This window comes from Chlamydotis macqueenii, chromosome 5 (genome assembly GCF_036417535.1).
Source record: "Chlamydotis macqueenii isolate bChlMac1 chromosome 5, bChlMac1.mat, whole genome shotgun sequence".
NCBI classification, from domain to species: domain Eukaryota; kingdom Metazoa; phylum Chordata; class Aves; order Otidiformes; family Otididae; genus Chlamydotis; species Chlamydotis macqueenii.
In genome coordinates this window covers 70,902,449-70,927,081 of record NC_141560.1, presented here as the reverse complement: position 1 = coordinate 70,927,081, position 24,633 = coordinate 70,902,449, and the positions used below count along the sequence as shown (strand labels likewise).

The 24,633-nt window shown below is 47.2% G+C and overlaps 4 protein-coding genes across 4 annotated transcripts; 3 read left to right on the top strand and 1 right to left on the bottom strand.

Annotated features, from left to right (window-relative positions):
• Positions 1-362: 362 nt before the first annotated feature.
• LOC104479662 (olfactory receptor 5AP2) lies at positions 363-24,539 on the bottom strand. Its single transcript, XM_086749639.1, has 4 exons — positions 24,476-24,539; positions 23,962-24,129; positions 21,018-21,038; positions 363-1,161 (listed from the first exon to the last, which is right to left on the bottom strand). Exons 2-4 carry the CDS (start codon positions 24,099-24,101, stop codon positions 363-365), a joined length of 960 nt encoding a protein of 319 aa, XP_086605765.1. The 5' UTR covers positions 24,102-24,129; positions 24,476-24,539.
• On the top strand, positions 5,257-6,209 carry LOC104479663 (olfactory receptor 5AP2-like). The gene is given in 3 exon segments (XM_086748378.1): positions 5,257-5,528; positions 5,530-5,751; positions 5,753-6,209. Coding segments are annotated over 3 exon segments (951 nt in total).
• On the top strand, positions 9,980-10,918 carry LOC104479661 (olfactory receptor 5J3). Its single transcript, XM_010120376.2, has one exon. The coding sequence runs from the start codon at positions 9,980-9,982 to the stop codon at positions 10,916-10,918; it is 939 nt and encodes a 312-aa protein (XP_010118678.2).
• LOC104479664 (olfactory receptor 5T7) lies at positions 15,958-17,782 on the top strand. The gene is made up of 2 exons (XM_010120378.2): positions 15,958-16,870; positions 17,706-17,782. The coding sequence occupies exons 1-2, from the start codon at positions 15,958-15,960 to the stop codon at positions 17,780-17,782; spliced, it is 990 nt and encodes a 329-aa protein (XP_010118680.2).
• Positions 24,540-24,633: the final 94 nt, after the last annotated feature.

Genomic DNA, 24,633 nt, shown 5'->3' with positions numbered 1-24,633 from the left:
GAACTTGCAGGCAACGGTGAGGAATTTTATTGGAGTTTAGGGATAAGGCCAACAATATTGCAAGAAAAACAGATATTTATCAGTGAAAAAAGGTTATAAAGGAATAAAACTATGATTCGTGCTTCCTGTGAGAAAGAGAAGCCCGGAATAATTCAGGGTAATTTCTTCCTGCAGGCTGAAATAAAGTTTTGATTCCTTCCAAGGAAGACGTGATTGTAGGGTCAGTTTCCCAGGGCTAAGTGCCGTAATCCACTTTTGCGCAGAAACTGTGGAAGAGTCTACCTAAAATCGTCAAGATTAGGGAAAATCCAATTGCTTTAACGCATCGTAGGCTTTCTCACTCAAGATAAACTGTTGGCTTCCTAGCTGATAACAACTCTTTTATGTCGACAGTGGTCTAAAATTCTTCTCCTGCACTTCACCAGAGCATCCTTCACCTCCTTGTTCCTCAGGCTGTAGATGAAGGGGTTGAGCAGGGGGGTGACCATGGTGTAGATGATGGAGGCCACTTTATCCAGGCTGCTGTGGCTCGCCGCAGGTTGTAGGTATACAAAGAATATTGTCCCGTAGAATAAGGCAACGGCCGCCAAGTGGGAGGCGCAGGTGTTGAAGGCTCTGGACCTGCTCCGCGCCGAGCGCATCTTCAGGACCGTGCGGAGGATACAGATGTAGGAGAGCAAAATGATCATGCCCGTGCTCACCCCGTTGATGGCGACGAAAGCATAGATGACCGCCTCGCTGCTCTGGGTGTCGGAGCACGCGAGCTTTAGCACGGGGCTGGCGTCGCAGAAGAAGTGGTCAATCCGGTTGAGTTTGCAGAAGGAGCCCCCAAAGATGAAACCCGTGTAGATGATGGCGCTGAGAAAGGCGAAGAGGTAGGACCATGCTACCAGCTGCCAGCAGACGCGGCTGGAGATGGCCGTCACGTAAAGCAGAGGGTTGCAAATAGCAAAGTGCCGGTCGTAGGCCATGACGGCCAGGAGGTGACACTCGGCAGTGGCAAAGAAAGCAAAGCCGTGGAACTGCATCATGCAGCCAGCGAAAGAAATGGTTTTATCCTCCGACAGCAGGTCTGCTAGCATCTTAGGGGAGATGACTGTGGAATAGCAGACGTCGGCGAATGAAAAATGGGTGAGGAAGAAGTACATGGGGGTGTGGAGGCTGGGAACCACCCAAACCAAGACCATAATCCCAAGATTCCCCACCAAAGTGACAATGTAAATAAACAGAAACAACCCAAAAAGAGGGGCCTGCGCACACGGACTGTCTGTGATTCCCAAGAGGATGAATTTAGTCTGCGTGTGGTTTCCTTCCATGACCGGAGGCTACCTGCTGAGGGAAAAGGAAGAAAAATATCAAAATGATTTAAAAAACAGAGTTTCACTTTTGGACTACATTTCACTTAAAACAACCATCAGCTTAACTGTCACATTTTGATATATTCCGCTACATTTTCTAAACCAAATTTGTGTCTGTTTTTTGTTTTTCAATTGAGGTACTTGGAAAAGAACTTGGGTACTTAAAACTACAGATTTATTCTAGCAGGTGTGGGTTTAGATTTGAAGAAAGAAGCAGATCTTTGTTCACGTCAACTCTGAAAGACATTTGTTTCAGAAGACGCCTCAGAGGGACCTCACAGCAGAGCGCGTAAGCCTGGAGCAAGAGAGAGTGCCCAGTCCCAGGGAAATCAGCTTACATGACATTAATCACCTCCAGACATTTCCCCTTGGCCTTTCATTATCATTCCAGTCTTCAAACCACATTTATCAAATTATTATGTATCATTCACAATGGATAAAATGCACACTGGTAAATTCATGATTTATACCCATATGAGCTCCAGCTCTCCGTATAAAGAAAACGTTACAAAGAAAACCTACTTTGGTAAGGCTGTTTTCCGCCAGAGCCCAAGAGAAGGCGACATGAGGACATGAAGAAGAAAGCCCACTGCCTAAAGGGAGGTGAGGCTCTGCTTTGTCTTGGCATTACAGTTCCTTCTGCTCCTGGCGAGCACTGGGAGCCGAGGGTTTATCCCAAACGCGGCAGAGAACATCTACGTGTTCACGTAACCACTATTAACTACCCAATGCGAAGAGGGATGTCTCCTTCCCGGGCTCCAATCGTGGAGCTTGTGGGTGACAGGGCTGTAAATACAGTTCCTCGTGCTCTCCTGGGAGAAAGCCCCCAGGGTTCCTCACAGCAGGGTTTACCAGAGGAAGAAAAAAAAAAAATCAACAAAGAAAGAAAAAAAAAAAAGGATGAAATGCAATTCTGAAAGCCATTTTGCTGCTTCAGGTATCTGCAAGACGTCATGTGGATAAGCCGTCACTGAGCATGAATACACAGCGGCAGTGACGACCAGCTCGTGTGATGCTTCTGAGATACTTGTGGACCTTGTAAAGGTTTTGGTCTAGACCTTGCTGACAGAATGAAAATGGGTTTAGAGACATTTCAGATCTTTCAGAGCATCCCCAAATGGTTCGTAAAGCACAACTGACTCCATCTCCAGAGCTGCCGATGTCCCTCTGTGGACACCAGACAGCCCAGTTTTCCAGCAAGGGTAGGATTGTCCACGTTTAGGTATCTATGGCCCAGGTGTCCACATCTGAACTGGTGACTCTGAGCTCCCACCATATTCAATGGTGAGAAACTGGCATTTTCCAACAGTGTTTAATTGCCCCAGAGTGAACTAATGGGCCTTAACGGCCCTGACCAGTCTCACCTGGGGCCTTCATCCCCACCCTCTGCCCATTGGCCCAGGAGCTCTATTTAAGCTTAGCCCAGGGAGTTTGCTTCTCTTTTGGGTAATGCTGGAGGAGAAGTAGCTTCCACTTTGGCAATAGGATTCTTTTGATTCACACCTTGGCTTGACCATGGACCTGCCTAACAACAGCTGGACCCCACCCTGACCAGGGGATTGACTTGGCTTGACCTTGGACCTGCCTCATCACCAGCTTGCCTGATGGTCTGGAGTCTTGGCTGAATTTGGCCCAGGTCTCTGAGTTCTGCTCTACTTGCCTTGCTCAGGTACTGTGGGAGGGTCCCCTGCTCACCATGGTGTCCCCCTTGGCTCTATTTAAAGCGGGAACCCCCCTGTGGCACTCCCCAGCAGAGTACAACCCATCACCATCTGCACCCAACAGCCCAGCCAGTGCTCACTCTTCTGGAAGGGTCTCTCCATCCAGACCGTGTCCCTATGTGGGTACCATGGGAGACAGCGTTCTCAGGGAGGGGAAACAGAGTAATAAATTTAACGTTATATTCAAGGGTCACTCTCTGGTCCTTAGCACCTCCTCCATTTCCTAATTTGATATCAGAACTTCAGTAGGTTGGCAAGATTTTGTTTTGGAAGCGGGTGGAGTACTCTTTATGGTCTTCAAGGCTTTGTGAAGACTGGTAAATCTTTCTGAAGACAACCCCTGTCAAGGGTTAAGGCAGTAATAGCTCCAGGCCTCTAACCCTTGAAATCATTAAGGGAACCTCCCAATTACAGCTGACGGGGAGGAAAAGCGAGAGTGATTGGCACGGGACGATGTGCCCAAGGAGGCTGGTGGCAGCTTCTCCCAAGAGTCTAAGCTGGAAAGCGATGAACAGTGAAGCCTCCAGGAGACAGTCATAGACAGACATCCAGCACCATGGAGAATTAAGAGAAGAAAAAGAGACGTGGAATAATTCTGCTGAAGCTCTGATTTATAAAGCAAGGTAGAAGATGGAAAAATAAGGTTTTTTTTCTTAAGTCAGTGGTGATTCTGTGCGATACAATCGTGCAACCAGGCCAGAAAAATCTGGTCAGAGGCAATGCCAAAGGGTCGTAGCCATGATCGTCTCAAGAGCAAAAATTGCTGTTTCTCTTTGGAAACGTCCTTGCCTACTGGTAAGAGTTATACTGAAAGAAATCTTTAGTGTGTCTTATGCGCTTGCTCTCTTCCCAGGAAAACTCACTTTTGGGAAGATACGAATTATTTTATCCTGTTTGAGACAAGCACACATGCTTTCAAGGGAATGTAATAGCAGATTGTCTAATTTTCTCTATTGCTGGTTTTCCATTTTTTCCTCAGAAATAAAAAGGTGTGGATCCCGTCTCTTCTGAATGACCTTCTCGGAGAAACCAATTAAGAGGTGGGCACGAAAGGAGCTCAGACTGAAGAAGGCTGTGGATCTTCTACGGGAACCCAGAAGAGGTGGCATCTCAGATACTTCTGGGGGGGATGGTGGTGGTGGAACTGGGGGCAAGTGGGAACCCAGGGCAGTGAATGTGCAGGGTCAAGTGGAGGACTGGAGTAGAGAATAAAAAATAAATGGAAGTCTACTCCAGCCTGGTACGAGGGCAGACTGAGGCTTTCTTAGAGGAGCTACATTCACCCTGCCCAAATATCTGTTTGAGACACAGTCATGTTACAGCTCTTTTTCTAAAAGGAAATTTGACTTTCTCAGCTTAGTTTGGCTTGTTAATCAGTTGCTTGAAGGCACTTGGGATGTTTCTGTTCACTTAAAATGTAAATTAAATGATAGAAAAAAAAGGGAAGAGCATAATTTTTAGCAAGTTCCCAGCTAAGCTGGAAGATATTGGAAAAGGAAATATAGATGCATGCGCCCTTCCGTCCACGCATTTATCCTCATGAGATGCAAGCAGTTATTGAAACACAGTTTATTTCCCAGAGTAGCCACTAACTTTGTTTGCAATCACTTATTTTTTTTAACCCTATTATTTTTGTTTCTGAGCACATAGAAATAGAAACCCTGAGCAACAAATTCAAGCCTCGAGCTACCTGGGATAACAAAAAGAGTCTCTGGGACATCATCAACGTGAAAATCAGAGTGAAGGCTAACGTTCACCCAGTTTGTGTACAATCAGAACAAAAATTAATGAATATGAGCTGCTCTTCCCTTAAAGTGGTGAAGAAGCAGATGGATGGAAACGATGCACATAGTGAAGACCATGGTGATGTCCACGGGAAAACTTGCTTTGTTGGTTTTATACTTTTTTCCTTGAAATGAGTACATGAAGGTAGAAGCTAAGCTTGGCTTAAGCTTAGAAGATAAGCTTGGTTTAAGACAGAAGAAGGCGTCAGGAGATGTGGGTCCCTGCACGGCTGGGTGGTTGTGGACCAACTGGCAGTGTTTAATTAGAAACATCTCTTATCTACAGAGCACAGGATTAAAATCGACTAACAATTAAGCGAGGGATGAAGTCAGCATAACTCATCTCACGGAAGTCTCCTCCCTGCCCGAGAGCTGGGTGTCTCATGTATGTTGATGGCTTGGGAAAACTGGACTGTGGTGACAGAATTTGTTTTCAAGGGGTTCTCGGATCACCCTGACCTCCAGGTTACCCTCTTTGTGGTTTTCCTGCTCATCTATGTCTTCACCGTGGTGGGAAACCTTGGCATCATTGCCATAGTGTGGTTTGACTCCCAGCTTCAAACGCCCATGTACTTCTTTCTCAGCAACTTGTCCTTCTTGGATCTGTGCTACTCCTCAGTGGTGATGCCCAAGATGATGCTGGACCTCTTGTCAGAAAGGAAGACTTTCTTTTGTGGGCTGCTTTGTACAGCTGTATTTCTATGTTGCTTTTGCAATTGTGGAGTGCTACCTTCTGGCCGTGATGGCATATGATTGCTATGTTGCCATCCGCAACCCCCTGCTCTACCCTGTTGTCATGTCCCAGAAGGTCTGCACTTCCCTCTTGGCTGTGTCCTATGTGGTTGGGTTTTTTAATTCCATGGTACTCACAGGGTTTGCACTTAGTGTCCTTCTGCGGCCCCAACGTCATTGACCACTTCTTCTGCGATGGGCCACAACTCTCAAAACTGGCCTGCTTGGACACTCGCCTCAACCAAGTGTTGCTGTTTGCTTTTGGGGGCTTCAATGAGGTCACCACTGTGTCAGCTGTCCTCATCTCCTATGGCCGCATCCTATTCACCATCCTGAGGATGGGCTCCATGCTGGGCAAGCGCAAAGCTTTTGGAATCTGTGCGTCCCACCTGGTGGTGGTCACCATCTTCTACGGGACCATTCTCTTCATGTACCTGCGGCCCAGCTCCAGCTACTCCATGGGCAGGGATAAAATAACTTCTGTCTTTTACTCAGTGGTGACCCCGATGCTGAATCCCTTCATCTACAGCCTGAGGAACCAGGAGGTGAAGAATGCTCTGAAGAGAGAGGTGGGGAGGACAATTATTTCCCTGCTGAAGTGGCAAGCAGTTTGACGTTTAGGCAGTGATGGGAATGGGGTCTGTGTGTTGGGATCATCTTGAAATCGGGCCAAGCTGTGATAATTCTTCTGTATATTACTGTCCATTTTGTAGTCCAGCTCTATCGATGTGGGGTTCACCTCTAGATAGCACAGGAGAAATGCACACTCGTTGAAGAACCAAAAGGCTGATTTGTGAGGAAACGTGCTAAAACGCCCAGATTGCTTCTGAACATTTGGAGGCAAGCACGTGCTGGGTTTTCTCATGGATGTGCTGTTCCTTAGGCAACCCCAAATCACCTCTTTCTTGAAAGGAAATAGGATAAGGCTCAGCGTTGTAAAAATAAGGTTTGTGAGGTTTCTGCTGAGGACTTGGACTATTTTCTTCTCAGCTGTCTTTAGCCTGACCCTACTTGTGGTCACCCTCTCCTACATCTGGACATCACTCATCAGCGTGGTGGGACCTCCTCCTTCCCAAGGGCTCTATCTCTTCCAGCCATGAGATGGGAGCTACAGATTTCAGGTGAGCTTCAGTGCTTCCAGGCAACCCCATGACAGACGGGAGCACGCAGGAGAACGCATGGAGCAGACCGAGGAGCCTTGGATGGGAAAGGAGGAAATGTTTCCATAAAGCTGCGGAAAACGGGTGGAAAATCGAGAGGAACTTCAAATCCTCTTCCACAATGACCCATCAAAGAATGTTCAGAGGTATTTTAATTTTTTTTTTTTACTGCACCTTAATCCTTCAAAGTGCTTTTAATAGGAATAAATCTTCAAATTGTTTTAATAAACAACATTAAGTGTTGGGTTGTGACAGTTCCTGAGCGTGCTCTTCGGAGTTGTTCAGTACATATATTCAGACTCATGGATGTAAAGCAAGGCCATGGTGCATTAGTTGCAATAAACCAAATATTTCTAATTTTTTCTCTAATTTTCTCCAAGTTCTATCTGTATCTGAAAGACCATTAGCTGTGAGATTTAACTGGCCATCTCAAAGTTTTATACCTAATTCCCTGTGTAACTGATTTCTACAAATTGTTTTTTCTTATTTGTTATTTTGCTTCCTAGGAAAGAACAAGTTTATTTTGGAAATAACTGGAATGGATGTTTTTGTTTACCCTTTCAAGAAAGAGACATTGTTTTGAGTTGTGCCTGGAAGGATTGGTAATAAAGTGGGAACAAATGTCAGCCAGTGGTGAAAGTGTTAGTAGAGAAACTTCCCAAATACAAACTTTGCTGTTAAAATACTGACATTTGTAGAGCTACACCCAACCAAAACATCCGTCTGGGGGGAGCACAGCTGTCTGCATTGCTCTTGGTCAATATTTGGGTTTTGCTGGTGCAGGTGCTGGTCTGTTGCTGGTTGTTCTGGCTCTGGTGTCTGGTGCCATTGAAGGTTTTCTACTGGGCTCCAGCTGCTCCTCCAGAAGGTCATGGGTTCCTGAGATGTTTCTGTCAGAGCTGTCCCTTTGGCCAACTGCATCACACCGTTGGAGTTCACAGACTGGAAGAGAAGCCAGGATGTCTATAGCTCACGCATGGGTCCATGTGCTGTGCTGACCTGGAACAAGGTGAGTCCAAACACAACCCATGTGTCCAGTCCAGGCTCTCAGTAATACTGATGGAGAACTTGTCTGTTCATGTGACCATGCACAGGGATCTCTTGGATGTGGCAAATCCTCCTCCGGGTTACACTGAGTCTACTGATCCATCCAAGTCCACCCAAGATGTCATAGGATGTAGGGACACAGATATGGCAGAGGGTGTGGGGAAACTGGTGCCCTTTAGGAGAGCAGGAGAGGTGTGCGGTGAGCCTTAGACCTGGACACCCATGTTTGAATAGCTCAACCACCACCTTCATTTCTACTGGGTGCAAAGTCAGCATAGGTGGTTGGTTCGTATGGCTACGCTTAACGTTGTTGACGCCTGATAAATGAATAAATCCCACCTATGGATCAAATATGATCTACATACAAACTGCTGTTTGTGTGGTGACTATTCCGTGCTGACAGTTTAATCTAAATGCATGGGCTCAAATGATCAATCATGTCCTGACAGGTGGGTCCCACACAGCTCCTGTAACCCCAGCCATCTGCTCCAGGCACCCATCCATTGCTGGTTATGACAGCCTGAGCTGCTTGCAGTAGGTTTTTCAGGTACTCAGAGTAAAAAAATGCACCTTCTCACCTCCCCCTTGGTTTTCAGAGGGGCTTGTGAGGAATAACTTGTGCTCTGTTGGATCTCCACCTCCTCTGTCCCTTGAGGCTGCCAAGTGTTGTAGAAAGTTATTGATATTTGTGAGGATAATTAGCATGGGATTTTGCATCCTCCCACACGCACAGCTAAGCCTTTATTAGCAGTTTGGGCTCTTGTGACTCGTGGATCTTCATCAAGGAGCCAGCAGTGCCCAGCCAAGGTTCACTTCTCTTGGAGATGTGAATGGTACCCAAAACCATGACAAATGCTTCTTTCCAAGGATCAGAAATTGTGGTGCTTATGGTAGCCTGGGAGAAGAATAGAGGAGAACACTCTCAAAGAAAGTATTCTGACCCTGAAATAAAGTGATATAGTCACTTGGAAAAGTAAAGAATATTTCTATAAAAGAAATATTCTGCTGATGGAGAATGGTTCTTCATGAGTCTTCTGATCCTGGCGCTCATCTGCTGGGGTAAGACTTTGATTCTCATCCTTAATCCTGTAAAGATTTAATTGTTTTGTTCTGAACCTTCGTGTTGTCAGGGACAGAAACCTGTATTTCACACTTCCATAATTTTTTTTTATATTCCAGAAAATATCCAGCCATGGGCTTGCTTATTTGAAAGGTTGATTCACCATTTCCTAAACCCACAAACTCTATCCAGGGGACCCTCATGCCACAGCCTGTACCTTTGTGCATGTCACGGGGAAATTCAGGCAGATTTAATGGCGTTTGGTCTCTTAATTGTATATTCCCTAAATTGTATGAAGAAAATGTTTGGTATTTTACTCCAGTTCAGAAAAACTTCACACACAGATCCTGGTCGTGGTTTCCCTGGCTTCATCTCCCCAAGGTTTCTGAGGATGTCATATTAAACTCCTCACATCCTGAATGAGTTTTAGGATCATGTAATATTCCCTTCCTCTCCTTCTCCCTACTTCCCAAGAAATTAAAGACTCCCCCCTCTTCATCTCAGTGTCTTTTCCAAAACAAACAAAGGAAAGCCACAGCATTTTCACTCTTACTCCAAGCTACTACAGTTGCAGCCAGAAGCTGCTGCCAAAATCAGAGTTGTCTTGTTCTGGGTGCCTTGGGATGGGTTTGACATGGGGAGGAAGGGAAATGAATGTGGAGACAACCTTAATTGCAGGAGGTCAAGAGCAGAGCTGATGACTTGGTCTGTGTCACCTGCATCTTTATCTGATGCTCTGTCCATCCATCTCATCAAACTGTGGGTACCAAAATGGGATTCTGTGACACAAGTGACCTTGCCCGAAGGTCTGCCCGCAGTCTGGAAAGCGAGGGACCCTCTGCAGTGACTCAGGGAAGGTGTTTGGGAAAGCTGGGGTGCTCCCCTGTCAGAAGGGACCTTCTCTGTCCTTGGGCTGTGAAGGAGGACAAACTCAGAGCGGATGGCTGCGGTGCGGTACATCCCACTCAAGCTCCCTAGAAATGAATGGTCTGGGTGCCCTGCCCACACAGGGTGTAAATGATCAAGTTATCCCGTTTTGGTTCAAATAAATAAGGCATAATTTCAACTGTCCTACGTTTTCAGGCTCTTTCCTTCCTCAGAAGACAGGAAGCCCTGAATGGCAGAGCAGAATTGCACCTCGGTGACCGAGTTCATTCTTGAGGGCCTAAGCGACCAAGCGGAGATGAAGGCAGCCCTCTTTGTGCTGTTCCTGCTCATCTACACCATCACCCTTTTGGGCAATGCGGGGATAATCATAGTCATTCGAGGTGACCCACGACTCCACACATCCATGTACTTCTTCCTTGGCAGCCTCTCCATTGTTGACATCTGCTTCTCCTCTGTGATTGCCCCCAGGACCTTGGCGAACTTCCTGTTGGAGAGGAAGACCATTTCCTTCATTGGCTGCATGGGCCAAGCCGCCTTCTACATCGTCTTTGTGACGACTGAGTGCTTCCTGCTGGCCGCTATGGCGTATGACCGGTACGTGGCCATCTGTAACCCCCTGCTCTATTCCTCTGTTATGACTGGGCGGCTGTGCACGTGGCTGGTGGTGGGGTCCTACCTCGGGGGTGTCCTGAACTCCATCATACAGATGACCTTCATCATCAGGCTGCCCTTCTGCAGCTCCAATGTCATCAACCACTTCTTCTGCGATGTTCCTCCCCTCCTGGCTCTGTCCTGTGCCAGCACCTACACCAACGAGATGATCCTCTTCTCCTTGGCTGGTGTCATTGAGCTCAGCACTATTGTCACCATCCTGGTCTCCTACATCTTCATCTCCTTTGCTATCCTAAGGATCCATTCAGCTGAAGGTAGGCAAAAAGCCTTCTCCACCTGTGCGTCTCACCTGACAGCAGTGACCATGTTGTATGGGACAACAATCTTCATGTATTTACGCCCCAGCTCTAGTTACTCCCCGAACACTGACAAAGTGGTCTCAGTCTTCTACACGGTGGCCGTCCCCATGCTGAACCCCCTCATCTACAGCCTGAGGAACCAGGAGGTGAAGGATGCTCTGAGGAGAACAGCAGAAAGAATCACAGTCAGGCTTTGAACCCTTCTCAATAGAACCTGACCCGGGGTTTCTCTCGGAGGCCGTGGAGCCCTCCACCCACGGAGATATTCAGAAGTTGACTGCATGAGCTCAGGGCTGTGAAGTCAGCCCAGCTTTGAGCAGGATGTAGAATAACTTTTGATCTGAAAGGACATCTAGGAGGTCTCTGGTCCTATGGATGGCAAGTTATACACGTGTGTGTGTATATGTATAAAAACAACATTAAATGTATATTAGATGATATATTTCTATATAATGCAAAATATTCTTGTGTTAAATGTGTATGCCAACAGGTTACTGATTTTTCTTGTCACTCCCTAGCCTCGTGAAGGGATAAATGAAGGCGTATGGGACATGCTGTCGGTTTTTCTAGAAAAATGCGTATGCCAGAGAAATGCCAAATAATTTCACGGGCAGCACCGGGCGCTCGGAGAATCAGTGATCTATGGGCTGGGGCAAGGACACAGCTCCTGTGGAAAGTCCTCCATGGGAAGGATGGAAACACAAGATCTAAATGGATAAACTTTGAAGTTTTAACGCAGTTATGGGGGAATGGGATATGGGGAATGAAATATAAATTCTTGAACAGGTTTGTCTTTGAAACCAGGCTGCTGAGTTAAATTGCAGGGTTAAACTGGTTTTTGTCACTTTTTAGGCAACCATACGCCTCTTTGTTTTGTCCCCCCACAATTTCTGCTTTCCAAAGCCTAGAAACAAAGCTCTAATTAGTTTTTCTAATTGATGCCCAGAGTGGTTTGTTAAAAACAGAGGCAATAATATTATCAGTGGAGTTTGTATCCAGAGATTCACCCTTCTGAGGCAGTGGAAAAAGGAATAATAATAAAACAGAAAATAAAAATAATCCTGAAATAGAAAAGAAATTGAGGGTAATAAACCCCCTTGGTCTTTATTTTTTATGCAAGAATTAACTCCTGCCAGAAATGACAGTTCTCCCCTTTCACCATATTCTGAGTAGAAACTTCTGGTCGCTGTGAAAATGCGATGCCACCAAGGAGATCAGTAACCACACGTCTTCACTTTCACCCCAAAAACCTTTTCCATTTCTTTAGCAGGTCACTACTCGGTGGTAAGAGGTGTCCCTGACCAAATCACCTTTACGGGACCCTCTGGGAGGGGACTGGGAGGCGATCGGCTGGGACGGAGGAGCCTTGGCCGGGTCCTGGGTGAGGATTTTCCACCTGCAGTGACTTGATGTGAGCTGTATGGCCAACAGCGGGGAAAATATTCTCTAACGCGGTGAAAAATAACCCAAACAGTGAGGTGGTCCTGCTCTCGGTACCTAGAACTTTTTTTTTTTAAAAAAATATTATTTTATTATTTTATTGATGCTAAAGTTCCCAACTCTTACTGTGGCTGGCAAGGCATGACAGTGTATGAATACACCCGTTCTTTAAACGCCCCTTTCCTTCCCAAAAGTCACATTTCATCTGCTCCTGAATAAAATCCATGCCTGTTTATACATCAGATACTTACTTTTCATTCCTTTTCTAGACCATGGTGCTCCGTTATCAGCCCTGAGATGCGAAATGGCCATACCCATCCCTTCCAGATATCATAAAAAGGGAAAATGCTAAATAACGGATAGCAAAAGACTGGTCAGGTTTTCCTAGGCATTGTCACCATCTATTGGGCAATGATGGGAATATCCACTCTATTTTATTTTATTCTATTTTTCTTATCTACTAGTAAGCCGTGGGTGGCAAAGGGGTTTGTCCATGTTCAGGACACTGAGAAATATCATATAAATAAAAGACGGCCATCATCTCGTCTCTACGGTTGGCTGACCCTGTTGAGATCCTTTCTTTTCTCATCATCGGCTCCTGAGCCCGTTAAAAATGAATGGGCTGTGTTGGGTGTTTGAACGAGTTCCCCTTGCAGAATTGAGTGGTGGGGGAGCTTTGCTTCCGAAATGATGTGTTAAAATGTATTTTTTTTAATACAATTTTTGGGTGAGGCTTCAGGCTGTATGAAATCTAGATGGAGTTCACTGTGCCCTATGAATTATTTTTCTCTTAAATAGGCTGGGCTAACAATATGTGACTTGAAATTATAATTCCTGGTATTTTAAATTATTACTTCTGACATAGTTTCCTATAGATCTGCAGATCATGCTCAGAAAGGGTCCCTACAGCACATCTTTATTCCTGACAAGACTATTTCAGGCTTTACAATAAAGACAAATGAAAACACATAGAGCGAGATGAACCGTTATCCCATGTAGGCGAAGGATTTAATTTTTTTTGTTGTTGACTTCCGTAAATCTCATCGGTCGCTACCTAAACAATCCCAGGTGAGCAGCTGCCCCCAGTGCGCTGGGCTGCTGAATTAAACGGATGAGGCTGCTTATATAGGTACCCAGCTCCTGGGTGAGCATGGTCGGTTCATCCAGGTGACTTTCACGGGGATGAAACCCTACTAGGGTGGATACAACCCTACTAGGGTGGATACAACCCTACTGGCTTGGGGTTTTTTTGAGCAGAAAAAGGTGAATTTTGTCCCTTCCTGGAAGGAACGGCAGCCAGTGCAGCCACCTCTCATCTTTAGGAGCAAAGAGTAGGAAGAGTTTCTGATTGAAAATTAAGGTGGATACATCAAAATGAATTTTTTTTTTTTTTTTTACGCTGAACACCAGCACAAACTGAGAAAATGAAGCACTGGATTTCTCATTGTGTGCAATCTGCGCTGAGGGTTGAACGCTCCCCAGAAAAGCCACTCTGTGGAAAAAAAAAAAAAGAGATTTTTGAATACAGATACAGCACATGGAGTAGAGGAACTGCAAAAAAAACATCTTTGGGGATTTTTTGTAGGATATATGAAGCTACTAATGGCAACATTTTTGAGTTGCTGTTGTTCAAAGAACACCTTCTGGTGTCATTAATTTAAAAAACCTGTTGGCTGTCTCTTGACTGGCCGTGGAGGACCTTGAGACCGCTCTGGGCTGACCCTCGCTTGGTCCGACGGCTCCCTGGGCGTTACGCCGTTACTCCCTGACTTGTTTCACCCCCTGCTCTGTGAGCACTGCGAAGGCAAAGCTCTGGAAGACGCTGAGTGGGAGAAGACACGGCAGACCTTTCCAGCCAGAGCAAGGAGCAGCTGCGAGTATAAAAACCCCTGCAATTGGGCTTGAGAGCAAAGGGGGAGAAATTCCTACTGCAAAAAATCCCACTTCGTCCTGCGGGATCCCCAAGGATTGTGGCAAACTCTCCAGGGCAGCAGAGAAGGTGGAGGCGTGAGCACAGGGTGCTTTTGCTTCACATTTTAAACCATCCTAATAACGAGGTTTTTTCTGTAATGAGGTTTTTTCTGCATTCACCTAGATGCTTTGGGCTGTAAGGCTCTTGAAACACCAGCTAGCCAAGCAGCTCTATAGATCCAGCACCTTCCCCTTGCTCCCATCCCCAGATTTTGAGGATAAGGTCCACCATGAGAGCAGGCTAACGACTCTCTGACCGGGAGGATACACTGCAAGACTTTGCTCGACCGTAGGGTCTCTGCTATGGCTGGTCTTTCTCCTCCGTGAGTTAAATCTTGGAAAACACTAACGACAGGGTTGTGGAAAGGTCTTCTTGAAAGACACGAGATCTTGCAGAATTTGAGTAGGAAGGCAGGTGCCACAAGTGAAGGTCCTTTCCCCGGGAGGACAAGGAGAAATATTCCATTAGATATTTAGCAAAGCGTGGACCAACCGCCTGGCTGTCAGCATGAGTAATATCTAACCCAAGGCAGCAAAGTATGAGTTTTTTATTTAATTTATCTCCATCCTAGTCAGTGTCTCCAAGCTGCAGGGAGATGCGGTTCCTGGCGGGCAGCTATCCCCCACGGCGCGAGCCTTACGCACCTCCTGGGTTTTGTACCTACATCTTGGATGGCGCCACACAAAGTGGTTGGGTTGTCAAGGGAGAAAAAGTGAAGGTGAGCCATAGTTAATTGTGAAATTCGGGTCAATTCTCCAATGGCGTCTAGGCAGGAGGATGCTGCCTCCGGGGGAGGATGCGGCTCCAGACCCAAACAGCTCGATTTTCATCGTTTGTAATGCATCTTCCAGCGCCGTGCAGAGGTCTCCGACGTTGCTTCGCCTCCGGCACCTCTACGTGGGCAGCGAAAAGCGGCTCTCAAGCCCCGTTAATAACGCCAGGAGAGCAGAGGTGTTCCTCGCAGGACGCCTGAAACGAGACGGCTGGATGTGGAGGTGAACCTCACCCCTTCCACAAAGGGTCATCAGATAATTATGGCTTTTATATTTGGATCTGTTCGTCAGACCCCAGGCAGCGTGCACTCTTGCTTTGCTCTCTGGTGTACCTCTGTCAAGCGATGATTAATGTTATCCAAGAAAAATCAATGTTTATTTATTCTGTCTGTCGCAGCGTGTGATTTCAGGAGCCGCTGGTTTCTCCCTGGGGAGCAGAGAGAGCAAGCCTGGATTTATCTTTCATCGCCAAGCTAGGTATTGCGTCTAAAGCAAAGCGAGGCGAGACAAATCCTGGCTCTTATTACTGCACCGTTCTAGATGAGGCAAAATTATGTGAAGGAAAGTCGCATTTTCTGGTGCTTTCACCTAGAATTGGTCTTCCTGCGGCACAGGGAACAGGTAGCCGTCCCTCACGCACTCACGGTGGACTGCGAGCACTCAAAAGATGAGGAATAATTTAATTTTCCCAGCAGTTGTTGTGAAAATCATGGACTTCCATGTGTACATGGCTTAAGAGGAAGCACAAGAAAGCTCTGCAATTCGTTTTTCCCTTATCCCGGTACGGAATTGCCTGCTTTCCTTGCCTTAAAACACCCACCCGCTCCCCAGTGCGTTGCTGCTGGTCATAAGCGCTTATCCAAGGCTGAACGGGGGGACGGGTTTCGGGGAACTGAGGTTCTCCTCTCTCAAAAAGAATTTACCTTACGTTGACCTAAAGTGGAGTAGCTGCTCGATAGATAAAAACGGACATTCTCGACGTTCGTGACGGGCGCTGTTAAGCGTTTCCATTTGAAAGACGTAAAGCAGCCGAGCTGCTGATATGTTCAATATGGTTGAAGACAATGATACATTTGCCTCTGAGTTTGTTCTCCTGGGCTTCACAGACCAAGAAGACCTGCAGGTGATAGGCTTTGTCTTATTCCTTGCCATCTACGTGGTGACTCTAACAGGAAATCTGGGAGTAATGACGTTAATCAGAACGGATTCATGCTTGCACACCCCCATGTACCTCTTCCTAAGCCACTTGTCTCTCCTGGACGTCTGCTACTCCTCCGCCATCATCCCTCAAACCTTGCTGAATTTTTTAGTGGAGAAGAAGGTAATTTCCTTCGTTAGGTGCGCCACTCAGCTCTTCTTCTTTGCAACTTGTGCCACCGCCGAGTGCTACGTGCTGGCTGCCATGGCTTACGATCGCTACGTGGCCGTTTGTAACCCCCTGCTCTACTCTGTGGCCATGTCTCCGAGGCTTTGCCTCGGGATGCTGGCTGGTGCCTACTCAGCTGGCGTGATCAGCGCCACCATACACACAGCTTCCATATTTCGTCTCCCGTTCTGTCGGTCGAAGAGGATCAATCACTTCTTCTGCGATGGACCGCCACTGCTAGCCCTCTCCTGCTCTGACACCCGTGTCAACGAGGTGGTGGTTTCTGCCGTGGTGGGGTTCAATGTGCTAAGCACCACAGTCTTCATCCTAGGCTCCTACTTGTCGGTCCTCTCCACCGTCTTGCGGGTCCACTCCATGACTGGTCCGCGCAAAGCCTTCTCCACCTGCGCCTCCCACTTGGCCTCCATCACTTTGTACTACGGCAGCTCCCTCTTCATGTATCTGCGTCCCAGCTCCAGGCACTCCTTGGAGGATGACAAGGTGGTCTCCATGCTGTACTCTGTTGCAGTCCCCATGCTGAACCCGCTCATCTACAGCCTAAGAAACATGGACATGAAGAAGTCCATGAGGAAAGCAAAAGGTAGAGTCCTCTCCTCCTTGTCCATCCGTGGTTCCTGGTCAGCTGAAAGGAGAGGGCCACCACGCCATGGTGAGGAGAGTTAGACATCACACTTTCAGGAAGGAGGGTTGGATATCTCACCTTCAAAAAGCAAGGACTACCTTCCTCTGGGAGGAGAACACCTGGAAGATGTTTCGCCTTGAACCAAGTCAAGGAAGGACTTGAAGGGAAGGACGAGACTTTCCCTGGCTGTACTCTGAGCCCTCACAGTGACTGTGTCAGAAAGTTATCATCCAAAGTAAATAGTATTTAAATACGACTTAAATATTATTTAAATATGACTTAAATATTATTAAAAAATAGCAATCTGCTTCATTTTGGGTTCAGAGAGCCAAAGGGAGAATGCAGGTGGTGGCTTTGCCCTGCTGATGTCAAACCAGCCGGTGTCTGGTTGCTCATGTTTGATATTAACGAAGGTCCTCGGTGATGTTCCTGGTATTAGCGGGGCGTTAATTGAATTTTCCAGGAGTTGGCTCCAGACCACAAAGTGAGGTGATGTGAAAGAACGCTGTGACAGGCTGTTGGTCATCAAAGACCCATGGTAAATGGGGAGAAGACACACTTGAGCCTCTGCTCCGCCGTGAATTTAACTAGGGGTGTAAAGACCAGCGTGCTGGTGGGAGGGAGGGTTTTAGGTCTTCCTTTGCCCCAGTCAGCCACTGTGCTGGTGGCCTGGGGTCACCTTGTGATGGAGATGGAGCAAGTGCACTGCTGAGCTGCCTGGATCTGGAATTTCAAGCCGTGCTATTTGCCCTGCAGACACACACCCTTCTATGTATTTTTTTAATAATATTTGAAATATCTTATCTCCTGCCTCTCCTGTTATGTTACTTTTACCACTTCACGAGCCTTATTTTAGCCCAGTATTAAACAGAGAAGAAAGACATTAAAAACACGAGGAATTCCTTTTCTACCCACCTCCAGTGCATCTCCAGGATTAATAGTCCAGTGCTTTCCAGAAAAAAAAACCCCAAATTTACATTAAAAACCTCTCAAGCCATCTATATACTTCATCTTGCTCACCTACACTTTCATAGCTTGGTATTCTCTTCCATCTGCCCCATCCTTTGTGTTTTCTAAATGTTTGGGACAAAGCTATCATTTAATATTTCTACTAAGGAAACATTGGCACTCAGGATTCGTCAGAATCAACCTGGTGAATTTGAGTTAATTCTGTTATTTCCTCAAAGCAGCTGGGTAAAAATGATGCTTTTGAGCAAACTGACACCAGTGAAGCGTATGGAAATAAATATCGGAGTGCATGGAAATAAATATATCTGCTTGGCCTTGCTCAAGCCTTCACGCAACGGATGGTCCATCAGGTTTGTGTTCAGCACCCTTCAGAGCAACGTTAGACCTTTCCCTGTTGGTAGTAAAGGGCTTCCTCCAAGAAAGACGGAAACAGAGACGTTTGTGGCGGTTGGATAAATAAAAAGCAAAATGCCCTGGACTTGTCTTTCTGCAAGATCAGGCACGGGCAGCCCGGGCAGGTCCCTACGGGAGAGCCAGTCTTGGAGGCATCAGTGCAGCCAGGAAGGGTTTGTTTTTTTTTTTCTAAGCAGTTCCAAATAATGATCAGCTGGAGGAGGGTCCTGAGGGAGAGTGGCTTGCACAAACATCTGAGGCAACGCTTCGTCCGGGATAAAACCCGGCAAATCGCCGGCCTGGGCGATCTGCTCCTGAGCATCGGCCCTCCTGCTGCGGCATCGACCCTTTGGTTGGGCTTCTCAAGGAGCTGCGTCCACCAACACCTTTCCTTTGAACCAAGCAGGTGAAAACCAGATGTTTTTGGTCGACATTTCCAGGTGGGTGACCCTTGCCGGGCTGTCTCTCCCGCACTTGGAAGCATTTTTAAGCGCCGGGGCTACAAAAAGACGCAGCCCGGTGCTTCGCTGCTCTCCCTGTTACCCCTTAACCCGTGACATTTCGCAGCGCTTGGCTTCCACTGCGACTCGACTGAGTTATCTCTTTAGCTGTTCCTGCACTTCGTATTGCAAAAAAAATACCCTGGTATTGCTCCACACCGGAAAAACGTGCACCAGTCCCTTTCCATGGGAGCTGGACTTGGTGTAGTAACTTCCGAGGAGCAGATTGTTTTTTTTAAATTCCACCTTATAGTAGTATTTACGTTTTTTTTTTTTAATTTCTACGTTCAAATGAGCGATTGGCAAACGGCACGCCTCTTGAAACGAGAAGAAAATTCAGAATAAAAGCTTCTGCTCTGCGGAGTCCTGCAGCACGGGCTCGTGCTCACGATCTGTACTTGGCAAGATTTTCAATATTTGTGTTATTTAAAAGAATTTATTTAATATTTAAATATTTTTGAATATTTAGCATGGTCTTAACCTTGAAGCTGTTTAAGATCGACTTGTCCTCTCCAGGGCTGGGAGCTCATGTACGACCTGGTCACCGCAGCTTGCCTCTGCGGGATGGAAACGCGCACCTTTGGGACCCAACCCGTTTAATCCCAGTGACAAAATGGTTGTCAGCAGAGAGAAACGCGTGCTTCAAGGGTACACTTCGTCTAGAGGGAGCTACGACTACGTCTCCACTACCAAACGATGTTGACCAAGAAGATCTGAGGTCAGTAGAGTGAAACAAGTGGCCCCGGGACTCAGCTCCCCTCCTGCGCTAACTTCGGCCTTCTCTATTTTTTTAATTCGTATTTTTCTAGGGGAGTGGATGCTGTTTCGTGGCTGGGCTGTACTGGTGCAACTGGATCTGAAAGTCCATCCGTGCTCTCCAAGACCACCCATGGTATAAAGAGAAGTGCCCTAGCAGGGACTAGGAGGTTTGCTTCAAAAAAATGAAGGTCTTGATCCCATGTGCAGCTGATCTAGGGACATTTCAGCTGGGACATAGACATCTGCAGACAGATCTTCCATCAGACAACTGATCTGCAGAGCAGCTCCATGAGGGAGACGGGAATTTCCAAGTTGAAGCTTTAAAAAGTTTGATTTGTCTGTGATATATTTTAACACCGTTACGTGGATGTTGGAGTTGGTCATAGACAGCTCACCTGAACCACGGCAAAGCCGTGCCGGAGACACCACCACTGCTCCACCCCCCCCCCCAGGACATGCAGGGATTTTTTTCTTCAAAAGCAGAAAAATTTAGAAAATTTTTAGAAAACAATCGATTTCAAGTGCACGGCTGTTTGTCATGATGAAAAGGCTGCACCAGGACTAATGATGCCACAGAACAGCACTGATCCAGTCTGAAAAAAAAAACCCCCAAAAAACCCTCAATTCCTTAAAATTTCCAGAAATGACTGGTGAGAACCCGAATGTTTTGCAGATTTTGGAAGGTGTTTGTTTGACTTTTTACACATGACTAAACGTTTCGCTATTTCTTAGCACATCATTAGCACAGTGTATCTAAATCCTGGCAGAATTATTGTCTTTGCAAAGCTGGCTGTGTTGTTAGCTCCTTCACCTTCTTGACTTCGAAGCTTGGGTTAAAGGCAAAAATACAGCTGTTTTGAATTTTTTTTTAAAAAATACACCATTTTCTATTGCATTTACTTTACGCATTAAACGATGTTTCCACAGTGTTTCTCCCTCAGGGATTTATTTCACTGATTCATTTTATTTCTATGCAAATTCACCCAACGCGTAGAAACGATGGATGGAGACAACCTCACTGTTTTGTCCGGCTTCATCCTCTTGGGCTTCTCCGACGCCCCAGAGCTACAAACCAAAATTTGTTTCACCATTTTCTTATCCCTGTATGTTTTGATGGCGCTGGGGAACCTGACGATGATCTTGGTGATCAACACGGACCCCCAGCTCCACACCCCCATGTATTTCTTCCTGACCCACTTGTCTTTCATAGATTTTTGCCTTTCCTCCACCATCGTCCCAAAGGCGCTGGAGACCTTCCTGCTGGGGAGAAGCCACATCTCCTTTTTGGGTTGCTTTGCCCAGATCTATTTTTTCCTTTCTCTCCTCATCTGTGAGTGCTTCCTGCTGGGGGCGATGGCTTACGACCGCTACATGGCTGTGTGCAAGCCACTGCTTTACATCGTCGCCATGTCCACCGTGCGCTGCTACAGCATGATGGTGCTGGTGTACACCACGGGCTTCCTCACCTCGCTGCTGCACACCGTCCTGGCAGGGAGGTTGTCCTTCTGCCAGGCCAGGAGCATCAACCACTTCTTCTGCGAGCTGCCCGCCGTCCTGCAGCTCTCCTGCTCCGATGCCCGTGTGAATGAGATCTTGCAGGTTTGTAACGCCGGGCTTAACGCTGTGGGCTCCATCCTGGTGATCCTGGTTTCCTACGCCTACATCCTCTGCACTGTCCTGCAGAACCCTTTGGCTAGGAGGAGGCTCAAAGCTTTCTCTACCTGCACCTCCCACCTGGCCGCCATCGCCATCTTCTACGCGCCGGCGATGCTCGCCTACCTCCAGCCTCGCAAGGCCTGCTTGCGGGATCAGGCGAAGCTGGTTTCGGCGTGTTACAGCGTTGTGATCCCAACCCTCAACCCCTTCGTCTACAGCCTGAGGAACAAGGAGGTGAAGGGGGCTCTGAGGAGGCTGTGGGTGCGGAAGGTGATGCCGCATCTAGTCAGGCTTTGCCAATGCATTGGCAGCTCTTCGGCACTTTGGAGGTAACGAAGGAATGTTCGTTATCGGTCTGCTTACAAACACGGAGGTGACACAGCAAGTGCAGGCTATGGAGAACGACACAATTAACAGTTCTCTTCAAACAACTTTATTTATTTGAATCTTTGCGTGGGCCTTCAATAATTAATCAAAATAATTGTCAGCGCTTTCCTAGCCAAACTGAAATAGTACCACGATGTTTTGTGTTTAAGTTGTGTAAAATGAAAATATTGCCCACAGAAAAGATGCTCAAACTGGGGGTAAACAATTACTAATATTTCCAGAGCCTGCTTGGCAATAAGCTTCCCCCAAACGAGCTTGAAGAACCGAGGGTCTGTTTAAGCCAGTGGAGAGCTGCAACGTGACCTGGAATCTCTGAGTTTTTCTAGGAGCAGTATTAAATCTGCTCTTACGAAGACAGGTGTCAGTGAGGTTCCCTTCCCCAAGGCTGCAAGTGGGAAGCAGTTGTCAGTAGAAGAAGGGGCTGAGAAGGTTTGTGGGACACTCCCGGAGGTGATCCTGACCAGAGGGGTACACTTCCCCAGCGCAAGTGACCTGGCGCTAGCGGGGTGGAACGTGCCCGTCCAGGTCAAGGTCCAGCTGTGACCTCGGATGCAATGTCTGACCAACGGCTGGAAGAGCCACCAGAACGCAGCAAGGCCTGGTGTTGGCGCTGGGGACTTGTTGTGGGCACACACGTGTGTCCCAACCCAAATCCCCTTGGGACACCTTTTCTCTACATCTATTACTGTTGCCCTTGCTGGATGATGGGTAAGAGGTCCACGCTTTGCGTGGCCATCGCTGAACCACGTTTGACCCTCCTGCACGTCACGGCACGGCTGAGGTGGGAGATGCTCTACGCAAAACAGTAGACGAAGGGTTTTTTTAACATTTAATCGAGACGCACCTTTTGTGTTTAACGAACTACACAATTTCTGGATGAACACGGAGCTTGTCTAATGACAAAGTTAATAGATTTTATGTTTTAAAATAAACATCATTGTAAACTGTGGTCTTCCCAAAAGAACGTAATAGAAGCGAATAATGAACAAACGCAATGGCAACCAGTTAAAACCAGCATTAAGCTGGCGTGAAGTGAAGCGATGTAGAGCTTTTAATCAAAGTTTCTGATGGAGTTTTAATGAAAAGTAGAGGCGTTTGGACAATTTCCTGGAGAAACAGAGAACACGGCATCTGACATGCCGTATTCTGCGTAACTCAGGAGGGAGGAGAATCCTTAACACCCAGCAAAGGAGCTCACTGCTCCTTTCTGCTCCATCCTTCCACCTTCTCTGCGTGGGGAAACATCAGAGCAGGCTGGACAGGGTGCTGTAGCAGGTTGTAGGGCACTGGGTGGGGAAAAACCCAGTTCCCCTCTCCCTAACACAGCAGAGTGCAACCACGGTAATTGCCATGGCCAGCAGCACCTGGGCCTCCACCCACACCCTCTGCCCCAGGCTTTGGGCACTATTTAAGCTCAGCCCTGGGTCTTTGACCCCTTTCCGAGCTGTGCTGCAGCTGTGCCTGGTCCTGGTCCTGATCCGTCAACAGGAGCTCTGCTTGGGCGCTGCGGGACCTTGCCCTGCATCGTGGCCACCTGCAGCTCCCAGTTCACCTTCCCTTAGGGAGGGACTGGTCCTCGCCGCTCCCTGAGCGGCGTTGCGTTACGCAAAGAGCGCGAACAACTCTTAATGCGAGACAAGACCCTCTAGTGTCCAAGCGAGGTGTTACGAAAGGTAAGTGTGACAAAGATCTCTTCCCCATCGCTTTTTTTCTGTGGATATCTCAAGAAAAATGGCCCTTGCCCAGCTGCGTGCTCCGGGTGGATTTTATTTGACTCTATATGAGGTATCCACATCTAACCAAAAAAAAAAAAACAAACTTGAATTATTGGTCTAACAAGACAGTGAGTGTGCTCAGGCCATGATTTCTACGGCCATCTAAAATAAATCACGCTAGGAGTTTTCACGTTTTAGCGATGAGAAAACCCAATGTCTGGACTAAGTCGGGTGCAGCCACGTCCAAATTAATGTCAAGCAACAGACAACGCCCTCTTCTGTCTCTGTGGGGCCCTGCCATCCCAGCTCTTAGCCCAAAGTGAGGGGTTATTTATTTTTAAAATATCTCCCCAAAAGCCTCCAGTCCTCCTCGAACGCGCCCCTGGAGGAATCACCGCTTGAATCAGCCCAACTCCTCAAGAAGCTTCGGAGGGAAATTCCTTCTGAGCTTAATTTTACCACCTCCTATGACACGACATCGTTTCACAGGAAACACAAAAAGAAATGCTGGGCGAAGCAGGCAGAGTAAGAAATGGTTTTGTGTTCCACCAAGAAGCCACTAAGGAGCTTTGGAGAAAAGAGGGAGGAGTAGCAAAGATCAACCACGGACAGGTTGCAGAGGAAGAAATACATGGGGGTGTGCAGCTGGGGGTTCGTCCTGATCAACGTGACCAGCCCGAGATTGCCCACCAGGGTGAGGAGATAAATCGTTAAGAAGATTACAAAGAGAGGAGCCTGCAGCTCCGGCTCACTTGTCAGCCCGAGGAGGATGAACCGGGTCACCACGGTGTGATTGCCTTCATCCATGCTCCCGTCCCGCGGAGCGGCGTGCCTGCTGGAAGGAGGAGAGGTTGGTCAGGTTCCAGCACAGAGGGAAACATTCCCCGCAGTGTTCCCAATCACAACAAACGCGGTTTTTGGTTTTGTTTTTTTTTAAACACTTTTTCTGACTGCTCTTCGCAACTGTGAGACTAAGAAATGAACTGCACCCAACGTGTTGTGTATTTAATAAAGCTGTTAGCTGCATTCATGGGAATCAGGAGGTGAGGAGGAAAAAAAAAAAACCAACCAAACAAAACAAAACCCAATCACTGATCAAAATGCTCCATACAGCAGAAAGAATACACCTTGCACACGGTGTTATTTTTTCTAATCAAGCCCCTCCAGCGCTAATTACTCACCTTTCTAGGAGAGCACAGCGGGTTAGGAATCCGTCGTACACCTGGAAGACTTGCTTCTGGTATAAACAGCGGCACTGGTACTAATTAACAATAAGACGGTGTGACGAACGGCAGCGGGAATCGCCTGGAAATCTGAAAAGAAAAAAAAAGCGATAGTG

Bases quoted from the DNA above. Each gene is read 5' to 3' on its own strand.
- LOC104479661 (XM_010120376.2), top strand. From the start codon at position 9,980: ATGGCAGAGCAGAATTGCACCTCGGTGACCGAGTTCATTCTTGAGGGC.
- LOC104479664 (XM_010120378.2), top strand. From the start codon at position 15,958: ATGGTTGAAGACAATGATACATTTGCCTCTGAGTTTGTTCTCCTGGGC. The intron at 16,871-17,705 runs AAGGTAGAGTCC...TTTTAATAATAT, and splicing joins GAAGTCCATGAGGAAAGCAA to TTGAAATATCTTATCTCCTG.
- LOC104479662 (XM_086749639.1), bottom strand. From the start codon at position 24,101: ATGGATGAAGGCAATCACACCGTGGTGACCCGGTTCATCCTCCTCGGG. The intron at 21,039-23,961 runs GTTGATCAGGAC...GCCTGGCAGAAG, and splicing joins GGCAATCTCGGGCTGGTCAC to GACAACCTCCCTGCCAGGAC. The intron at 1,162-21,017 runs GTGTGCAGCAGC...GGTGGTTCCCAG, and splicing joins ACAACCTCCCTGCCAGGACG to CCTCCACACCCCCATGTACT.